The sequence below is a fragment of the Sprattus sprattus genome, assembly GCF_963457725.1.
Source record: "Sprattus sprattus genome assembly, chromosome: 1".
NCBI lineage: Eukaryota > Metazoa > Chordata > Actinopteri > Clupeiformes > Clupeidae > Sprattus > Sprattus sprattus.
In genome coordinates, this window is record NC_137920.1 from 52,391,547 (window position 1) to 52,410,920 (window position 19,374).

A 19,374-nucleotide genomic window follows, 5' to 3' on the forward strand; every position below is an offset into this window, starting at 1 on the left:
TTTTTTATATAAATATATTTTCAACTCACACACTAAAGAACATTTAAATCAACTGTCACTGTTGGTGGTGCTTAACTCAACATACATTTCAAATCATTTATGAACTGATAAATGTATTACTTAACACTCAAAAACACTTTTTTCACTCAGGCACTTTTCACATATTACATCTGAGACCGTTTTCTGCCCCTCTCCCTGAAATGGGAAAAAGAGCATCCCATCCCTCATTTGAAACATGACATCTCAGACTAAACCCTTTTAATCTACTAGCTACAGGTGACTTCAGACATATTCTGGAGGCATGTATATCTCAACAGTATACCTACCAAAAAATGCAACAAACAATACAAATAAAAAAAGTGCTTTCACAAGAAGCTGTGTTGGTGTCAGCGATATTATGTGCCGCATTATTCTGACCAGCACTGTTGAGAACACAGTTGCATCATTTTGGGGCTCAGCATATTGCGACATTTGTACTTTGAGATATTATGTGTCATGTATCGAGTCTCTGTCCACTAGACCCCTTCACCTGCTCCTGTACATCCTGCTGTTCAAACATGCACAGGGTGGCTGCTGCCGCTCTCTGCACTGCATGCTGGGAGTCGGCCTGGGCTGCGTGCAGGAGCAGGCGCTGGGCATCGGCCTCCAGCAACGCGGCCCTTCCCCCGCGGAGGACAGCCACATTACCCAGGGCTGAGCAGCTGTGCTGGCGGGTCAGGGCGTCCGGGTCTCTGAGCAGCATCACCAGAGGTGCCACCGCACCCAGCGCCACTTCTGCCCACCCCTCGCTGTCCTGTCCCCTATGAGCCGAGCGGTCCCCACACATGCCCGTGCTGCCCCGTCTCTCCCCTCTCCCCCTCCCTCTGCCCCATTCTGGGCAACTGGAAGCGCCCATGTTTCGGTTCGTCTTCGGCTCGTGGGGCTGGCCGAGCGTTCCCTCTCTGGGCCCTGCCAGCGCAATCAGCCCCAGCCAGGTCCCGACCGCCCTGCACGCCCGTTTCCTCACAGACGGAGACGAGTCGCTTAAGCAGACCACGAGGTCCTGCAAGAGGACGGGCTGTGCGGTCCAACTTGGGCTGGTGTCGGTGTGCGATTTGGACATCCCCACCAGAGGGTCCAGATTCCCCAGCAGGCTGCAGACGGCGGCCCTGATGCTGTCTTCCGGGTGTTGCAGGGCCGTGCGCAGCAGCGCGGGGTCCAGGGGAATGAGGACCAGGGAGGAGCGAATGGAGCTGCGAGCCACCTGCGACAGGAGGGAGATCAGTTCGGCCGCACAGCCCGAGAGAGACACGTCCTCCAGGAGGAGCGACAGGAAAGCGCTGGCCGTCCGGATGCGAGCGGGCTCCGTGGGCTGGTCTCCGAACCCCGAGGCACTTGGCTGGTCTGTCTTTCCTGTGGGGTGATCTACAACTCTGGACTCTCTGAACTGGGTCTGCGTCCTCTTAAGCTGGGCTCTGTGCTCACTAAGTAGGTCTGTGCCCTCCAAACTGTCCATAATCTCCTGAACGTGGGCACTGTGCTGGTCAAGGCTGTCTTTCAGCAGGGAGACATTCCCTCCCCACATTTGGTCTGACCTTCCAATGGCCTGCGGCGTCCTGTTTTTTGGCTGGCAGTTACCAACGTCGCCCTTCATCTTGTTGTCCTTTGACTGATCCTCGCCCCTCTCTGTGGGAAGCAGGTGTCGTTTGGACCGGTCTGTGCCGCTCCCAGACTGATGGAGCTGGCCGTGGCTGTGGCTCTGCCCGGTCCTGCCAAGCCCTCCGTCTCCGGGCAGGGAGAAGAAGCCTCGGTCCCAGGCAGCGGCGGTGAAGCTGGGCACGGAGCGCTGAGGGTCGCACAGCGACAGACGGCACAGCAAGGTGAGGGGGAGCTCAAGAAGGGAGGGGGGGAAGGACTGTATGACCTAGCCGTGCGTACGGACAACAAGACATTGACTAATTAAAGAGACGGTTCAACTTCACCAACTGTAGCAACAGAGGAATACAACGGAGGAATCAACATTTATAAATCCCATTCTTCTTAGTGGGGTGATTAATGTGATCCAACATACAGTACAAAATATGTGAGAGCAAAAAAAACAAGAACAATGTGTACCTGTACAAGACCCTTGACAACGTTGGCACTGTGGTATGACTGGAGGATCTGTGCCATCTTCTCCGGAGACATCTCGAGGGCAAAGGGGAAGCAAAGCAGGTGGCAGCTCATCACGGGTAGGCTGCTCGTGCCCGCGCCGCCCCAGAACCCGCCGCTGCCAACCAGCTCACTGCTGTGGATGGAAGAGGAAGCACAAAGGCATATAATCTCACACCGACGCATCTGCAAGCGCCAATGGCGTGACTGCAGAAACACATGCTCATACACGCGTCAACTGTGTGCTGCTTATTGGAAGTGCTGACGGACAGATGTCCACGGACCAGTGAGTGTCTAGCAGACGGCTGAGGGTGGAAACACAGAGAGTGGAGCTGTCTGAGAGCAGGGGGAGGCAGCTGTACGGCTCACGACTGAAGGCAAACATGGCCAGAGACAGGAGTTCACACAGTCCTAACAGAACAGGGATGAGAGGTCAGGAGATTACACTGAGGCATGAAGGAGCAACACAGAAGAAGTAATTTCAGAAAAAATAAATTAAAAAATGTACCATTGAGCGACACAAAGGCCATCTTGGTTGTTTTTTCCAGTGAGGTTCCAACCTTTACCCATAGATGGCACCAAACCCTAGAGTCCAGCAACCAAGACAAAGAGTCTATTTCACCCTGTTACAGGTAACACAGATAATCAAAATTAATACATGTTTCATGAACATAACTCTTATTAAATCATAAAAACATAAGTGATATATGTTATATAACTATACAGATATAGATATTGAATGACCTCTGAGACGGTATAGAGCAATAGTGAGAGCAAGCCATCACAGATGCCACAGTTGGGTGGCAGGGGGTAGTAAAACTGTGGACAGAGAATAAATGATTACATTTTATTAAACCTTTCCACCGTGTACCACACACTTGTGTGATGAACTAAAGGACAGATTAGTGTTTCTTTTTTAAATTTCAAATCATTAAAATGTCACAGCTCTGTTGTCTATAGAAGATGATAAGCCAGTTTAGACATACCTCCTCAGGATCTGTCAGAAAATGTTTCAACATGGACACCAGCCTGTCAGTCCCAACCTCCACGTGTACACCACGGTGTGTGAACAGGGTCAGAACAGAGGCTGAAAGAGGCTGCGACACACACACACAAACACAAACAAGTGGGCTCAGACACTAACTAGAGAGAGGCTCGGCTCATTTTAACATGCCGCAGAGGAGCAGGCCAGGGTAGCTGCTCATCTAGCCGTCTCATGAATATTGATAGAAACATCTGCTCTGGGAGAGGCTGTTAGAAGGGTGCTAACATACCACCAGTGGGTGGGGGTCAGGACGCAGCAACACTGAGAGGAACAGCTTGGAGAGATCTTCTAGTCTGTTCAAGAGAAAACAGTAATAGTGATCAGTTTTATCATAAGATATCAAAGTAACATGATATAGTAGTATATATTGGTATGAGGATTTATGTATGTGTATAAAGCTGTTAATGATAATTTATATGGCCATAAATTGCTCTGAATCTTTATCTGATTTATTGTATATGCAAATAAACATCTACAGTGTTCTTGTAGCTCAACTGGTTGAACAGGATGGCAAGATTTGAGGTTTGTTTATCACAGCGAACACCTGCTGACAGGGATTTTCCGCGTGCAGCAAACGTATCAGTGGCTGCCAAAATTAAATATCTGGATGCCAAAGCCATAATCCAGTCCAGATATTGATTTAGTCTGAGCAGATGTCTTAATCGTGTCTATTGGTACTATACAAGCCCATTTCCAATGGCTGCAGTTCAGGTCCTTCAGTTTAAGCAACCACCTCACCACTTTTATTACCACACAACTGAACCACTGCCAAATAACTAGATGCACATTAGAAAAAGATTTTGTTGTTGTTTTCTGAGACTCAAACCATAGAAGTGCAGGAAAATCACACAGATGAGTGGACGTCTACCTCCTGCCTGTGACCTCCCACTCCGGATGTCTTTCCCAGTATACCAGCACCACAGACATCAGGTCTCCCAGGACTGCTCCACTCCAAGCTTGCTGTAGAGAAAACCCCAGACAGAAAACACAATTATGTCACCTACGTTTTTTTTTCCGATACAGCTTTGATGCAGCTAAGCTGATAAGATCACGTGTTGGTTGTTTTACCTGCAGGACCACTGTGTTGCCAAGAACATCCTCAATCAGATCAAACAGGAAACGTGGCAGACCAACTTCCTGACAAACTTGGCGGGCTTGCTCCGGGTCTGAGATCAGAACATTGCTCAGCACCTTCAGGGGTTCACGGATCTCACTCGCCCCTTCCAACATGCCATCCAGTAGCTTGTGAAACGGGAAGAGTAGAGGTTTTTTTAATGGTACGCTAAAGTGGAGCTGTGAGATACTGTTTGTGCTTATTTCTGGGACATTAATACCAAGCATTTCCTTCTTTTCATATAGTTTGTGGTTTTAATCAATAGTGAAAAAAGAGGGGCCAATTTAAGACATGCAATAATACCACATCTCTGACAGACATCGACCTCCTGCTCTCTCAGAGAAACAACAGCCCGAGCTTAATAAGTGTCTGGCGCAAAGTAAACTTTACAGAAACTGATGACGATATACTTTAGAAAACTGAGCACTACTTTACCTTTTCTTTGGATGCAAGCAGTTTCCCCTTCAGGCGGGACAAGATATTGGAGTCGACCAACACCTGACTGGTCCAATCAGTCACTTGAGCAATATTCTGCCATTCCTCATCACTGTCAATGTCCTGTGTGAAGACATATGAGGCACTGCAATACTGGACAATGACAAGTCAGCATGACCTTTCTGTTGTCGACTGCTACGCCGTTCTTTCACTGACGTGATGTGTAACGTGAGTTGTCAAACATATTTTACAGTGCAAATAATCACAGCACCACTTGTGTAAACTGCCACTTCTTAACTTCTTCCATGTTTTTAAAATATAACAGACTCCTCCCAGTTGTCCCTGACTTCCTGTTCTCTCCATGCACATCCCTGGAAGATGTTGTGACAGTGCCTTTACCTCACTGTCCATCCGCACAGAGCCCAGGTTGCTTTGCCTTGAGCCCGAGCGCTTCATCACTTGTCTGGGTCCGACATCCACCGAGGGGAACTCCCGCTCATAATCCCTGCTGATCTGACCTTTACTCGGAGCTGAGCGTGCCCTGTAGGCCCAGCCAGAGATGTAGTGAGCACTTTCACCATGCCTAATTCCACTGTTTATTTCTATTTCAACAACACATACTGTCATAGCTAGTTTCGTTAGTTTTATATTTACCTATACAGTGTGTGCAGGTATGGAAGGAGGCTTGTTTGTTTTGTTTTGTTTTGTGGGGGCGGGGTGGGCGTGGGGGGGTAGGTGATGGGGTTGGGGTGTAGGTGGTGGGGGGGAGGTGGGAGGTTTAATGGACAGTAGAGCTTACCTTATGACCCTTGTGCAGTTTGCCGGCGGCTGGGAGCAGGCTGTCAAAGTGTTGTCAGAGGATGGGTTTTTTCCAGCTGGTGCAGTTTTTGAGCGGGTCTGATTGGGTGGAACCATTTTAGACATTCCCATCTGATCCTTGTGAGCAAAATGGAAAGAAAAACAGTCAATCAAGTCCATGTGGAAATATTACTTATGTAAAAGTTCTTGGTAAAAAAATCCATCACTTTTATATTACAAAGGGACCACAATTCTATTCCTCCTCTTTACAGCTGGGTTTATTCATTAACATTTATTCCAGTCTTTTAGGGACAAAGACTTAATTTTCATTTTCAATTTCACTTCTAGCCACTGATGTTACAGCAAATACCTTTAATATTTACTACTTTCACTACTTTACTTCTTTCTCCCACTTACAATGTTATTCCCCACTGAAAATAGACTCACTGCTAGAGATAAACCAATCGTGTCGTCGCTGGCAGAGGTGTTGCTCTCACCTGTCTGGCTCGCCTCTCTCTGTCCCTCTGCTCTCTGGCTTTGCGGAGCAGCTTGCTTTCCCCAGCGGAGGGCGCCGTCTTCTCTGCAGCCTGCAGCTGTTTCTGGGCCTGCACATCTGGGCTCGGAATAATGGTCAGCGGACTGGATGAACCCTCGTCAGAGAGCACTACCAAACCCAAACCCACCAAACCATTAGGCCAGGTTTGTGAAAAGTGTACTGTGGGGTGGATTCCCTTTATATCTAATCAGTGTTACATTCAATTGACAGCCACAACAGTGAAACTTACCTAGAACTCCATCAGCAACAAATGGGTGGTGAAGGAGGTGGGGCCAAGAAAGCCTTTTCTGGGGATCCTTCGTCAATAAACCTTGTAAGAAGTTCTACCCGGTTGAAAAACAGACAAAGGAACAAACGATCTTAGCTGGACCAGAAACATTTTTGCATGCAAATATGTGAACTGACCACGCAGCATTTCAGTACCGTGCAGCCTGGACTCATGCTCTCCGGCCACTTCACGGGATCCTTGACAATGAGCTGCACCAGCTGAAAGATGGAGTTGGTGTAAAACGGGGGCACCCCGGTGTGAAGCTCATACAGGATGCAGCCCAGGGACCAGAGGTCGGCTGTGTGGTCATAGGGCTTCTCCTCCACCAGCTCCGGGGACATGTAAAGTGGCGTGCCCTTAATGGAGGTCAGCACTAGGGTGGACACACTCATGGCACGGGCGAAACTGGGGAGAAGAGGGGGCATATGTAAGGAATACATTACCGAATACATTTTGGCATGCAATGGTTACATCATGCATGTATTTTGTAATGCAATTTCCATTTCATACTCTAATACGTAAAGAGGTTTCATAGAACACACAGGCAAGACTTAGAAGCTTAAATGCTTAGTGGAAGCGCCTGTTTGTCTTGACAGAACATTGCAAACTTTTAACTGGTATAAATTGTTAACATTATACCCAAACACACATTTTTTTTTTATGGTGACACTCACCCGAAATCACACAGCTTCACAACGCCTCCTTTCCCCAGCAGGATGTTCTGTGGCTTCATGTCTCGATGAAGAATCCGATGGGAGTGCAGGTAAAAGAGGGCAGATACGAGCTGGCAGGCAATCGCTTGTACCTATATGTACATGAGTTTGCAGAATGGAACTAGCTCAGTCACCATAATCATGAGGCCTGGAGTATGTTTACAGGTTCAGATTCTATGGATCAGCAGCTAAGCTTATGAGTTTAAGATGAATAACCCATAATCAACCAGTACTTTATTTATAGGACCATATGTCAGAACAGCTGATCTACTTGACACAAGTTTGACTCTAATATGGCTTAACATACTCATATTCATGTAAGAGTTCAGTCATTAAGAGCTCAAGCTGAAAGCTGCTTGTACAACTGCCAGCGAATCCCTTCTGAGCAAAGGCAATATGGGGTATGGTTAATGTGTTATGCAGCCACCTAGTGTTGTTCTGAACATATAGCATTCAACACATTAGAAAAGTAAAGTTCAATAATGTAGTCTACCTGGCTCTCAGGTAAGCTGCCATCATCTTCGAGTATTTGGAAAAGCTCCCCTTCAGCATATTCTGTCACAACAACCACCTAAATAAATTGTCAGTCTTCATCAAGCCTCCATTAATACAATGTAAAACTAGGTGTCTTCATGTGATTTCAAACTTGTTTATCATTTTCATTTACATGTTATTACCATGTAAATGAAAATGAATTGACATATTATTAACGGACCATGCTTTGCAAAAAGCTAAATAATAATACGACATAAAAGCTTCTCCTACCTCCCTGTCAGTTTCGAAGCTGTCCAAGAGCAATACTATGTTGGGATGTTTTAGTCCTCTCATAATGTCAATCTCCCTTTTGAGGCTACGAAGCTCCTTTTCTGAGCGACCCACTTTTGGTATGAACTTGAGCGCCACCGCCTGTACATTGTTAAGGGAAAGGATCAAGTCATAAACTGAACGAAGATGTCTAAAACCTATCTCTGTTAAACATTTTTCGAACAACCATGCTGAGCTCACCTGTCCGCTGTACTTTCGGCGACCTTTGTAAACTCGCCCAAAGGAGCCCTCTCCTATCATCTCCAATACGTGGTAATGTTCCATGATTTGGCATCTAGCTGTAAGTTTTACTTCAGTTGTTTATTTTGCCAACGTTTTGCTCTAGCTTTGGTGTACGGTAATGAAAACCGTGCCAAAACCGAAAAAACGTTACCGCTACCAGGTCTGCAACATAAAGTAATTCTTAATTTCTTACAGAACTTGTAGAGTTTACCACTTAAATATATGAATTCCACTAATCAGAAGGCAACCGTGTGTGGCACACAGACGGACTACATTTATATGCAGGTCTTGACTTGTGAAAACCAACGTTAACAATACGATGTTACAGACGCTACTCTACCGTTACATGTGAACCAAAGCTAGCATAAGTGACTAGCAGTTGATAAGCTAAATAGCGTTTGGACAAGTTTCAGCATTCCCCTCCACTGTACAATATTGTCTTGTAATATAGCTCATGATAACGTTACACGTCAGTAAATTCTCCGTTAATACTGAATACTACAATTAATCAAATATTGCGTGTTAAAACAGAAATAATTTCACAACTAGACAGTAAAAGTTATTCCAACAAAGTTTAGCACGCTTGACAGATCTGCAAAATCAGGAATGAAAACAAAAGGCGCCTAGCAACTTCGTGGTTGAGAAACATATGCCTCTTCGAAAACTCCCGTATTGTTAGCTTGTGGGTAACTGATAATACACAATTCACACGAGGACAGAAATAGTCATACCTCATTTTAGGCACAGCTGTAAACTAGAATCGGATTTATTAACTTTAAGCACCAACTTATGGCGTATCATGCAGGCGAAATACTGAACAGCTATCAGTAGTTAAACGTTGCTGGGGCCTGAGCATGACAACAATTTGCGTCCTAGCAACCATTTCTACCGTCTTTCGCGTAACCGCCAATGGAGATACGCCCTAAACTGACAGACTGATATATCCGCAAACAATGTAACCCGCGAAAGAAAATTGTCTTTCAATACAATAGACGTTTCTGCGTGTAAAAGTACCTTAACAACATATTTATCTTCGCCCATTATTTTTTTGCAGACAATCAAACTACAGCATTATTAGCTCAAACTGCACACAAAGTCTCCAAGGATGTTCATAGCAATATGTTATAAATTAAGTTAGCTATCGATAACTTGGGTAGGATACATTGTATGCTGCATTTATTCGAGCATTGATTACATAACAATACCTTACGGAATACCGTTGGTTTCCTTGTTTTATTAAGCTAGTAGAGTACAGAAAAACACAACTACACTAATACTTATACATAAGAAAAACGTAAAAACAAGACAGATAGTCCTTCATTTTGTTACTGCTTTTCATGAAAACTTTTTTTTATCTTCCTGGGCAGACAGGCTCCTTTCCTCTGTTAGTTGTTTCCGGTAAATTAGTTCTGTATGTAAGTAGACCAATCAAAAAGCCCTTCGAGTCTCATAAGACAGCCAGGAACCATTTCCATCATCCTTGACCCAGGTGGACGTGTCACTTTGGGCAACTGATCCACCACTAGTTTCCTCTGAAGACATGGTTGGCATTTTTGCCACAGCAAGGTCTCCAGGTACAGTCATGTATGGGGGACAAGAAAAGTTGGACACAGGAGTGTATGAAGTGGCAGGATAGTGAACTTCTTCCAGTGGTTGGACAGGATATGGCTGGGAACCAGATGACATCGATCCACCAGTGCGAACAGTGGGCATGCGATAAGCTGAGGCATTCTCAGAATCTTGAGTAACCAAGGAAGGAGAGCCGGTTCCTGGTGTGGTCCCCGCAGGACATAAGGCCTCTGGCTGACTCACTGAGTCTTCAGTCGGCTGACCCCATGTGTCTCTCTGTTGGGTGTCAAGATTTTAGGATTAGTTGAATAGAATGTAGCAGCGATAATGTAGGCTATGTTGCCTTATAGGGTTGCCATGTCTGTAGCATTTTTATAACTTACTAAAATACATCAGGCTCTGTAAGATAGCAACCCTTCCTGCACACCGTAGCACATTGTGCTCATTGTAATTCAGTGAACAGTTAGTTTCACATCTGACTGTTGTATCAGCAGATAACCTCCGGAAAAAAGAGCATATATGGGCAGCTTTCATTGAGCAAGCTAATGCTGTATAACAGCAACACTATTTATATACTATACAACACTATAAATATATTCTAGCTGCACTATTGTTAAAGCATATCTACCAAAAGAAGATGTGATGAGGAAGGCTCTCCAGACAGTGGTGGCAGAAGAGGTGGTAAAGACGATTGTGGGAAGAGAGACCCTCCACTTGTGCCGTATGTTGAAGTGCTGCGGTAATCCCCAAAAGATTCAGATGGGTAGTAGCTGTCAATGAAGGGGTAGCTGGAGGGGTGATCGTAAGAAAAGGGCTTGCCCCCAAGGGTAGAGGAGTAGGTGTCTGTGGAGTACTGCTTCATTGGATGGCAAAGCTCAGAGTCTTGGAGGAATGGCCTCCTCATGCTGTAATAACCTGGAAGAACATGTGAGCCTATAAGATGAGAAAGGAAGTAAACTAAATTTAGTCCCTTTGCCCATGTCAGTGTATCTTATTTTCAATAGTTCTCATATTATTGTAATGCTGTAGTTTCTGTTAAACTTTTGTAAATATTGAGAATTCACCTGGCATCTGAACAAATGCTGATTGTGAGGGATTGGTTCCTGCCTGTATACCAGATAAGAAAAAGAAAAAAAAAAACATTTGATCTACATGTACACCCGTTGTCCTGTGCCCACCCAACAACAATAAAGAGATTAATGTACTTTCATACATTACCCACCCATCTAGCATACTGGCTTTTTCACTTCAGTAGATAAAACGTAATATAGTCACAGGTACCGCAAATGCAGTAAATGAATATATTTTTAATAGACTACTTGCAATCCCATTCAGTGAGAGACATACAGTACTGTGCAAAAGTTTTAGGCAGGTGTGAAAAAATGCTGTAAACTAAGAATGCTTTCAAAATGGAAGTGTTAACAGTTTATTTTCATCAATTCTTCAAAAATTAACAAAATGCAGTGAAGGAACAGAAGAAAATTCTAAATTAAATCAATATTTGGTGTGACCACCCTTTGCCTTCAAAATAGCATCAATTCTTCCAGATACACTTGCACAGTTTTTGAAGGAACTCGGCTGGTAAATTGTTCCAAACATCTTGGAGAACTAACCACAGATCTTCTGTGGATGTAGGCTTCCTAAAATTCTTCTGTCTCTTCATGTAAACCCAGACAGACTCGATGATGTAGAGATCAGGGCTCTGTGGGGGTCATACCATCACTTGCAGGACTTTCTGTTCTTCTTTAAGCTGAAGATAGTTGTTAATGACATTGGCTGTATGTTTGGGGTTATGTTCCTGCTGCAGAATACATTTGGTGCCAATCATACGCCTCCCTGATGGTATTTCATGATGGATTAGTATCTGCCTGTATTTCTCAGCATTGAGGACACCATTCATCCTGACCAAATTTCCAACTCCACTTGCAGAAATGCAGCCCCAAACTGGAAAGGAACCTCCACCATGCTTCACTGTTGCCTGCAGACTCTCATTATTGTACCTCTCTCCAGCCCTTCGGCGAACAAACTGCCTTCTTCTACAGCCAAATATTTCTAATTTTGACTCATCAGTCCAGAGCACCTTCTGCCATGTTTCTGCACCCCAGTTTCTATGTTTTCGTGCGTAGTTCAGTCACTTGGCCTTGTTTCCTTGTCGGGGTAGAGCTTTTTGGCTGCAACTCTTCCATGAAGACCACTTCTGGCCAGACTTCCCTGGACAGTAAATGTCTGTACCTGGGTACCACTGGTTTCTGCCAGTTCTGAGCTGATGCCACTGCTTGAAATCTTCCGATTTCGAAGGTAAATAAGCTTGATGTGTTTTTCATCAGCTGCATTAAGTTTCCTTGGCTGACCACTGCGTGTACGATCCTCAACGTCTTCTTCAAAAGAGCTTGAACTGCACATTTTGAAACCCCTGTCTGCTTTGAAATCTTTGTCTGGGAGAGACCCTGCTGATGCAGTATAACTACGTTGTGTCTTGTTGCTGTGCTCAGTCTTACCATGTAAATGGATACAAAATAAACATTTATTGTTTACATTTTTCAAAGCATTCTTAGTTCAAAGCATTTTTTCACACCTGCCTAAAACTTTTGCACAGTACTGTATTTGGTCTAAATGACACATAAATAAGGACTGATGCAGCTAGAAGCCAGGCAAATTTTGTGGGTGGATATTTGAATGTGATTTGCCCATTTCACAATGGAGGCACTCCCACACCTCATCCGTTTGCTTGGACCTTTTGTGAGCACTTTTCCCAGAGTTAGAGACTGAATGGATGATCTGAGAGGTATCCCACCTGCCATGCTGATGAAGAAGGAGAAAGCTCCTCCAGTTCAAAAATCATTTTCAAAGCTATTCTTGTAGACAAAATTGGATCACAATGGTGTTAACTTGTCTGAGCATGCACTAGCTTGTGCAATATCTTGTTGAGACGGGTTTGTTCTTTCTTTGAGAGTCTTCCAGCTTTCGAGGATGGTAATAAAAGGTAAAACCGCTGTTGTAAACTTGTTGTGGTTATATAGGATTGGGCAAGCCATACTTTTTTTAAAAAATGATTTTAATACCTTTGGTTGTACTCTGGTTGGAAACTGGGCTGAGTTTCAAGCTGGAAAATCTCTTCATTTATTTGCGAGACTTAACAGTTAACATCATAATACCAGCAAGAGTAACTGGCTTAACCTTTTCTATTGTTTCAAGTGGAGGCCTTTTCTAATAGACTTGCCACGAACTGGGCTAACCACCTAAACACAACAAAGCGCCATTGATATGAGGCCTGCCAGGAAGGTGGTGGTTTTGGCAGGCACACAGTCTGATGTCAATCTCTCAGTGTCAAGTAACCTAGGATCAAGTACACAGTTCTACTGTTCTGCCACCATAAACGGTGATTCATATGTACTATATTCTATGCATTCATTCTATTTGTGACATCCATGCAAGAAACCTCACAGAAACCAAAATTCAATTTGCCAGTATGAGCAAATTACTTTGAGTGTTGTGAATAATGTGAATAAACAACAGTATCATGACACACAGATAACATGTGCAACATTTTTGTATAATATTTGAATAAAAACTCCTTATTGAAATGAAATTAAATGCTCCTTATTGAAATGAAAAATATAACATATACACAGTAGCTTCTTAGCAAAGGTGAATTATGAATGGCAGTGACGAAGAGTTTTTATTCAAATACCTAATGACCTAAAACGTTGCGCATGTTATCTGTGTGTCATGATACTGTTGTATTCTCATTATTCACAACACTCAAAGTAATTTGCTCATATTGGCAAATTGAATTTTGGTTTCTGTGAGGGTTCTTGCATGTCACAAATAGAATGAATGCATATAATATACAGTACATAGTAATCACTTTAAGAATTGTGGAAGAATAAAAGAGGACAGAGCAGGTTAATGTGAATTGATGCATAACTCACATTAAATCGGGGAACGGTTGTTTGCCTTAATCGTTTTTCTGCAAGGAGATCTTTAACGGTATGTTTGACTCTGACACCCTGGTAGACTCTCTTGGAATAATCTGCACATTAGGATTAAAACAATATTAGTGTATAAGTGATCTATTAGACATGTCTTGAACACATTTAAAGAACACATACAAAAATAATAATCCATGTAGTTCCTTATGATCATCTTTTATACAAGTCAAAGGTCAGCAGACATAAAGTACAACAATACCAAAATCATGCCACTTCATTCTGCATGTTATTTTTTAACACTTGATGCATTTGTATCCACACATGCAGATGTCTGTTTAGTGTGATGAGCAAATTAGGGTTTTTTACTTATAGTTACAGTTCCATTTAGAATTAAGCAGCCATAAAGTGCAAGTTCGCCCACAGCTCTGAGCCTAACACCACCCATCGTGTCATTTGGAAAAATACCAAGAAGCGGGCATGGGGCTGAGAGTTTTTTAGACTTACAGAAGTCACCAACGGTTGACACCAACGATTGACTGAATGGCATGTTGAGCCATTTACATCCCATAATTACTCTTTTTTTTGTCTGTATTAACCATGCAGCGTTGATATGTTTCTTCAGGGTCCAATCATTTGGTTTACAGCTTAAAAACACATTTAAGGTTGCACTTACACATTCATTGTTCAGACTTACTTAGGCTATGGGTGTACTGAATTATTTGAATAGAGTTTGTAGCCTACAATAGGTGATGGGTAAAAAAAAAAAAAAAACTTAAACACCCCCTGAAAATCATATTCAGGGGCGCATACATTTAATTAATACCAGCCAAATCCAACTTTAGTGTCTGGCAGAAACATTACCGTTGGAGAGTATTGTGTTGTCTGTTAAGAAGGTGAACTTTCCTCCACCAGAGTCGAGTTTTTATTGTTCACTATCTTTATTTACTGTTAAAAAAAACAGAAAGCCCGATGATGTGACGCTTATGTTGCGGCCTACATGTATGATATGCACTTTAAAAAAACGTATAAAGAATGTATGAACGACAAGGATGCGCATCTGATGCTGGCGCTTTATATAGGCTACATGAGGTTATACTCCTTATTGAAATGAAAAATATAACGTAGTAACTTCTTAGCCAAGGTGAATTATGAATGGCAGTGACGACGAGGAGTTTTTATTCAAATACCTAATGACCTAAAACGTTGCGCATGTTATCTGAAACAAAGAGCGCTGTGTTACGCATTTGAAACTGTGTCGTCATGATCACACTAGTATGTAAACAACATAGCACATTGAGCATATTTTTCGCAAGTAGTGGAATCCTGGATTTGACTGTAATTTCCCGCCCTGCCACTTGTCTCCGTTTACAATTGAACATGTGACACAAAGTATGATACGGTAGTTGAATTACACTTTTATACTTTAATCTGAGCAATGCAACATTTTACATTATTTGAAAACGTGCATTTTTGTCAAGACGCTCTTATTTGCACAGCGTTGTATTTTGAAAAAATATTGATTATAGGCTACTGAAATATTTCTTGGGAAAACATAACAGGATCATTTTGCAATAAGTGCTTTTTAAAATTCCAATCACCACGGTAAAGATTCTATAGGAATTAAACATCGGCTAGAAATATAGTAAACTCATTAAACATAGCCTGCAAAGTCTACTCAGTCCACCAATTAGCAGTCAAACTTACCTGTTTCCATGGCGTTGCTGTTCGAGGCGTTTTGAAAATATAAATGTGCATGTGAATTATTCACTCAAGTTAGTGTGTCAGTTACTCATCATATCAAACAAATCCTTGCCTTTGGCTTTTTGATGTTGTCTTGTGGATCATCCACATCCAGCATATATACCCCTCACAGTGTTGCCTGTCAGGCAATTTGGGTAAATGCAAATGTTGACTGGAGGACGTTTCATAGTAATTTGCATCAACATTCTAGATTAGAGGAACTATGGACCATGCTAATGTTAAACATGGCTTTCTGCTGGGAGGATGGTGAAGGGGTGGTATGTATCATGTCCAGAAAGAACGACTGCTGCCATGATGAAAGGTTAAGTTGTGTGTGCATGTTCTTTGTATCAACATGTGAATTGTATGCTTCTCCGTGACAGTTGATCTTACAAAGACTACTTGTTCTCTGTTTCAGGGTTCTCTAGGTTGGCTGTGCTCCTTTACTCCCCTGGTAATGCCTCACCGGAGCCTTACGAATAACAACATGAATGTATTTATTGATTCTTATCTCTTGTGGGACAAAGGTTCTGTTTTGGCTGATTGTAGTAATATGTAGCTGATTGTATAAATATCCCTCAATGCTGCAAAATGAAACGCATGTTTCTATCCCACACATGTGAATTGTTTCCCCTCATCCTGTAGAAAATCAGACCAAACTCAAGAAACTTAATGTATGCTCATTCATTTTGATTGTGTGACTCCCCTCCTCAGCCCGTCCCGAAACGCCCCTGCAGACCGGCTCCAGAGCAACACCAGCATCGCCCACGCCGCCCTGCTCCCCATCCTGGGCCCTCAACATAGTCATCATCCCCTCGACGACTTCTCCCGCTGGATGTGACGACCACCACTCTGGTCATCGGCAGCTCCATGGTCCGAGATGTCCACACCCCCCCTTCAACAAGCGGCCCCTGCAAGGTCCACTGCCTCCCCGGAGCCGGGCGTGTTCCAATCGCTGATGGAAGTGGAACTATCCCTCCCCACCCCCACCACTCTGCATGTAGTCTCTCTACCTGGTCTACCTAGAGAAACCCTCGGCCAACCGCACCCACCGCCACTGCTTTGCCGTACACCTTCTCTACCCAATACCCTATGCTAGCCTTTATATACAATATACATTATCGCCTCCACCGAAATGTTTCTCTGTCCCTACATCCCTTACCCCTGTAACAGTAACCCTATTGGCACAGTAATCTGGTCTTGTCTGTATCATGTATTTACCACCAGATGTATGTATACATATGTCCAGTGACCAAATGCTGGCTGTGTATTGCCCCTGTTGCTTCTGTTGGAGCCAAATATTAAGTATTATAAACTAATTCACAATCAGAAGTCAGACAAAGGACGCATTGTTCAAAATGGATTTACTGTAAGTAAGTTAGGCCTACAGTAGAGATGCACACCGGAAATACATCTGCCCTTAAACGTCCCGCCAAGGCATTTAACCCAACATTAAGCACCACCCATCTTTACTTCGTTGGCTGACCTAGTCACCCAATTAAAACATGACCTCCTCATCTGACCCCACACCCATTTTCTAGGTAAAACCCCTCCTTGACATCGTATTGTGTGTGTGTGTGACTTACCCCTGAATTAATTATCTTACATTACTTCTTACTTATTAAATAATTCCTTCACTTCCTTTCCCCTTCTGCCACACGACCCTTCCCCTTCCCCCCTTCCCCCCGTCCCACCTTCCTGTCTCCACCCGGCCGACCTCAAGCAGATGGGTCCCCCCTTATGTGCCGTGGTTCTGCTTAAGGTTTCTTCCTGCCTAACAGGGAGTTTTTCCTTGCCCCTGTTGCCTCTGTGCATGCACTAAGGGGGTTCAGGCTCTGGGCTCTGTTAAGCGCCGAGAGGCAATTGTATTGTTATGGCGCTATACAAATAAAATTGAATTGAATTGAATTGAATTGTGCCATTTAGCCAATACTCTGACTAGGTCTTAGTATAACCTCCATCTCACATGACCGTGAAGTGTCATGTCACTGAGGCCACACTCACACTAGGCCCCTCGTCCCTCCCCAGTCTCTCTTCATGATACTATTAGGCCTTTAGTTGACCAAATGGAAATCCACTGTTCAATACACTACAGTCTTTTGAAAGTGAATGTAAAACTAATCAGGCACATGTCCTCTTTCAGTTCTGTGAAAAATACAAATATAACAATGTATATCCACTGTACTCTTATGAAAGTTGACTCAGGAGCCTACAGACTGAATAAGATGGGGAGCTTATTTGAATATACTTTAGCCTGCAGTGCAAAACCCTAATATCTCTGAAACAGTCATATGCCTACTCATACTGTATAGTGTTTAAAACACAAATTATTTGGCACTTTTACAGTCATCACATCAAATGAGACATGATAAAGCAGCTTCATAGTAAATATCTTTGTTTATTGTTTCTCTCCATTACTGACACACATATGCCTAAGACTAAACTTACAATACATCTTTTTGAGTTTGAGCTAATAGTAACACGTTTTATGTCATAACTTGATATTTTACCCCCGATATTTATTTGTAAGCTGTTGATGTTAGTCTAACTGTTAGACTCTAAGACTACGTTTCACTGTTTTTAACGATAATACACTTTCTTCGGAAAGTGTGAAGCTATTTTTTTTAAACAATAACAATTATAAATAAAAATAGGATTTTAAAGAAACATCGACCTCAGATATTTTTTTCAGACGAAAGCACGAAACGCAAGCGCACTGGCATATGAAGACCTACCTGTTTCCCTTCTGCGGAATCGAAAACGAAAGTGACAACACACAAACATAAACATACTTTATAAAGTCGCATAAACAAGTGAGAATCGCCGGTGAAAAGACATCAGACTCAAGACAAAGAATACGAAGGTAGGCCTTTCATCGCCTTAAGCACCCTACAATATTTACCACTTTACAATATTTTCATCGCAGTGAACCATACATTCTCCTACAGGGTTAATGGAAGAGACGATAACTTTCTCGGGTTGGGAGGCTATTGAGGAGCAGACTCTGACAACCAACGAGGAGCCAAAATCGGGACATACCTACACGATGTACCATGGTACATATCTGAGATCTGCAAACACGATAATCAGTAAGGGTTTCCTACCATCTAAAGACGGATTATTAGGTGCTGGCGTGTATGTCAGCCGGAACATTGACAAAGCCAAATGTTACCCACTCCAAACCGACGTAAAGAACAAAGTTGTATTTAAACTGAAGGTACGTGCTGGCAAGGTAAAAAAGATTGACTGTGACAACCATCCGATGCAGAAAACCTGGCACCAGAATGGATATGATTGCGCTTGGGTGCCCCCCAAATGCAATATTAGTTCCATCAAGTCTGGACGTGAAGAGGACTGTGTTTGGGATCCCAAAAGAATCACGGTGGTTGATGTGGCATGCTGCGTTGATGATGACAAGCGAAAAGAGCTCCGTAAACTGATACATCGCATGGATGGCACGGATGATGTTTGCAGTCGTTGTAATCAAAACAAACCGGCTGGACGACGGCACGACTTCCAGCGCTGTTGGAACTGTGGGAAGAAAATCTGCCCCTTTCAACGCAAACATGAATGCAAACCATAATGCATATCTAGTAGGCCTACCTTTTACGTTTCAGCCATTCCATTTTTTCATTTAGTTTATTTTTGTATAATCTAAGCTACTTTAACTATCCTCCTGAACGATATGAGGCAGGTCTATCTGGGCACTCGCCTATTAGAAATGTGGTTGCTTAGTGTAGGCTAATTTGTTAATTGTAATATGATTGTATCATGATACTGAAATGTGCGAAATAAAAATAACTGTTGGATATTTGTGTATGACTCCATTTGTGGTAGGCCTATTATTTGAACAATGAATGCTCCAGGAAACACATAGCGTCCATATTCTTTTAACTCCTCGAAAGTTACCAACAATCAGAATTTCAGTTTCACGTCATGCAGAACAGCAGAGGGCAGCAGGCTCTGTAAATACATTCGTGTCCGCTTGTGTCGAACCAAAGAGGAAGTCATCACCATGGCAAGCACA

The 19,374-nt window shown here is 43.2% G+C and overlaps 3 protein-coding genes across 3 annotated transcripts; 1 reads left to right on the forward strand and 2 right to left on the reverse strand.

Annotated features, from left to right (window-relative positions):
• Positions 1–493: 493 nt before the first annotated feature.
• stk36 (serine/threonine kinase 36 (fused homolog, Drosophila)) lies at positions 494–8,148 on the reverse strand (the record flags this gene model as incomplete). The annotated part of the gene is made up of 19 exons (XM_080844874.1): positions 494–1,903; positions 2,095–2,266; positions 2,415–2,541; positions 2,639–2,753; positions 2,875–2,949; positions 3,117–3,227; positions 3,405–3,468; positions 4,044–4,135; positions 4,244–4,417; positions 4,725–4,847; positions 5,124–5,265; positions 5,524–5,660; positions 6,020–6,186; positions 6,308–6,401; positions 6,502–6,751; positions 7,021–7,151; positions 7,553–7,630; positions 7,825–7,965; positions 8,065–8,148. The coding sequence occupies 19 exons, from the start codon at positions 8,146–8,148 to the stop codon at positions 494–496; spliced, it is 3,687 nt and encodes a 1,228-aa protein (XP_080701000.1).
• A 1,386-nt stretch (positions 8,149–9,534) lies between these two features.
• LOC308370239 (POU class 2 homeobox associating-factor 2) lies at positions 9,535–15,321 on the reverse strand (the record flags this gene model as incomplete). Its single annotated transcript, XM_080844884.1, has 5 exons — positions 9,535–9,951; positions 10,304–10,608; positions 10,740–10,782; positions 13,608–13,708; positions 15,312–15,321. The coding sequence occupies 5 exons, from the start codon at positions 15,319–15,321 to the stop codon at positions 9,535–9,537; spliced, it is 876 nt and encodes a 291-aa protein (XP_080701010.1).
• A 2,979-nt stretch (positions 15,322–18,300) lies between these two features.
• Positions 18,301–19,037, forward strand: gig2o (grass carp reovirus (GCRV)-induced gene 2o; the record flags this gene model as incomplete). The annotated part of the gene is made up of 1 exon (XM_080844896.1): positions 18,301–19,037. One exon carries the CDS (start codon positions 18,301–18,303, stop codon positions 18,928–18,930), a length of 630 nt encoding a protein of 209 aa, XP_080701022.1. The 3' UTR covers positions 18,931–19,037.
• Between the last annotated feature and the right edge of the window lie 337 nt (positions 19,038–19,374).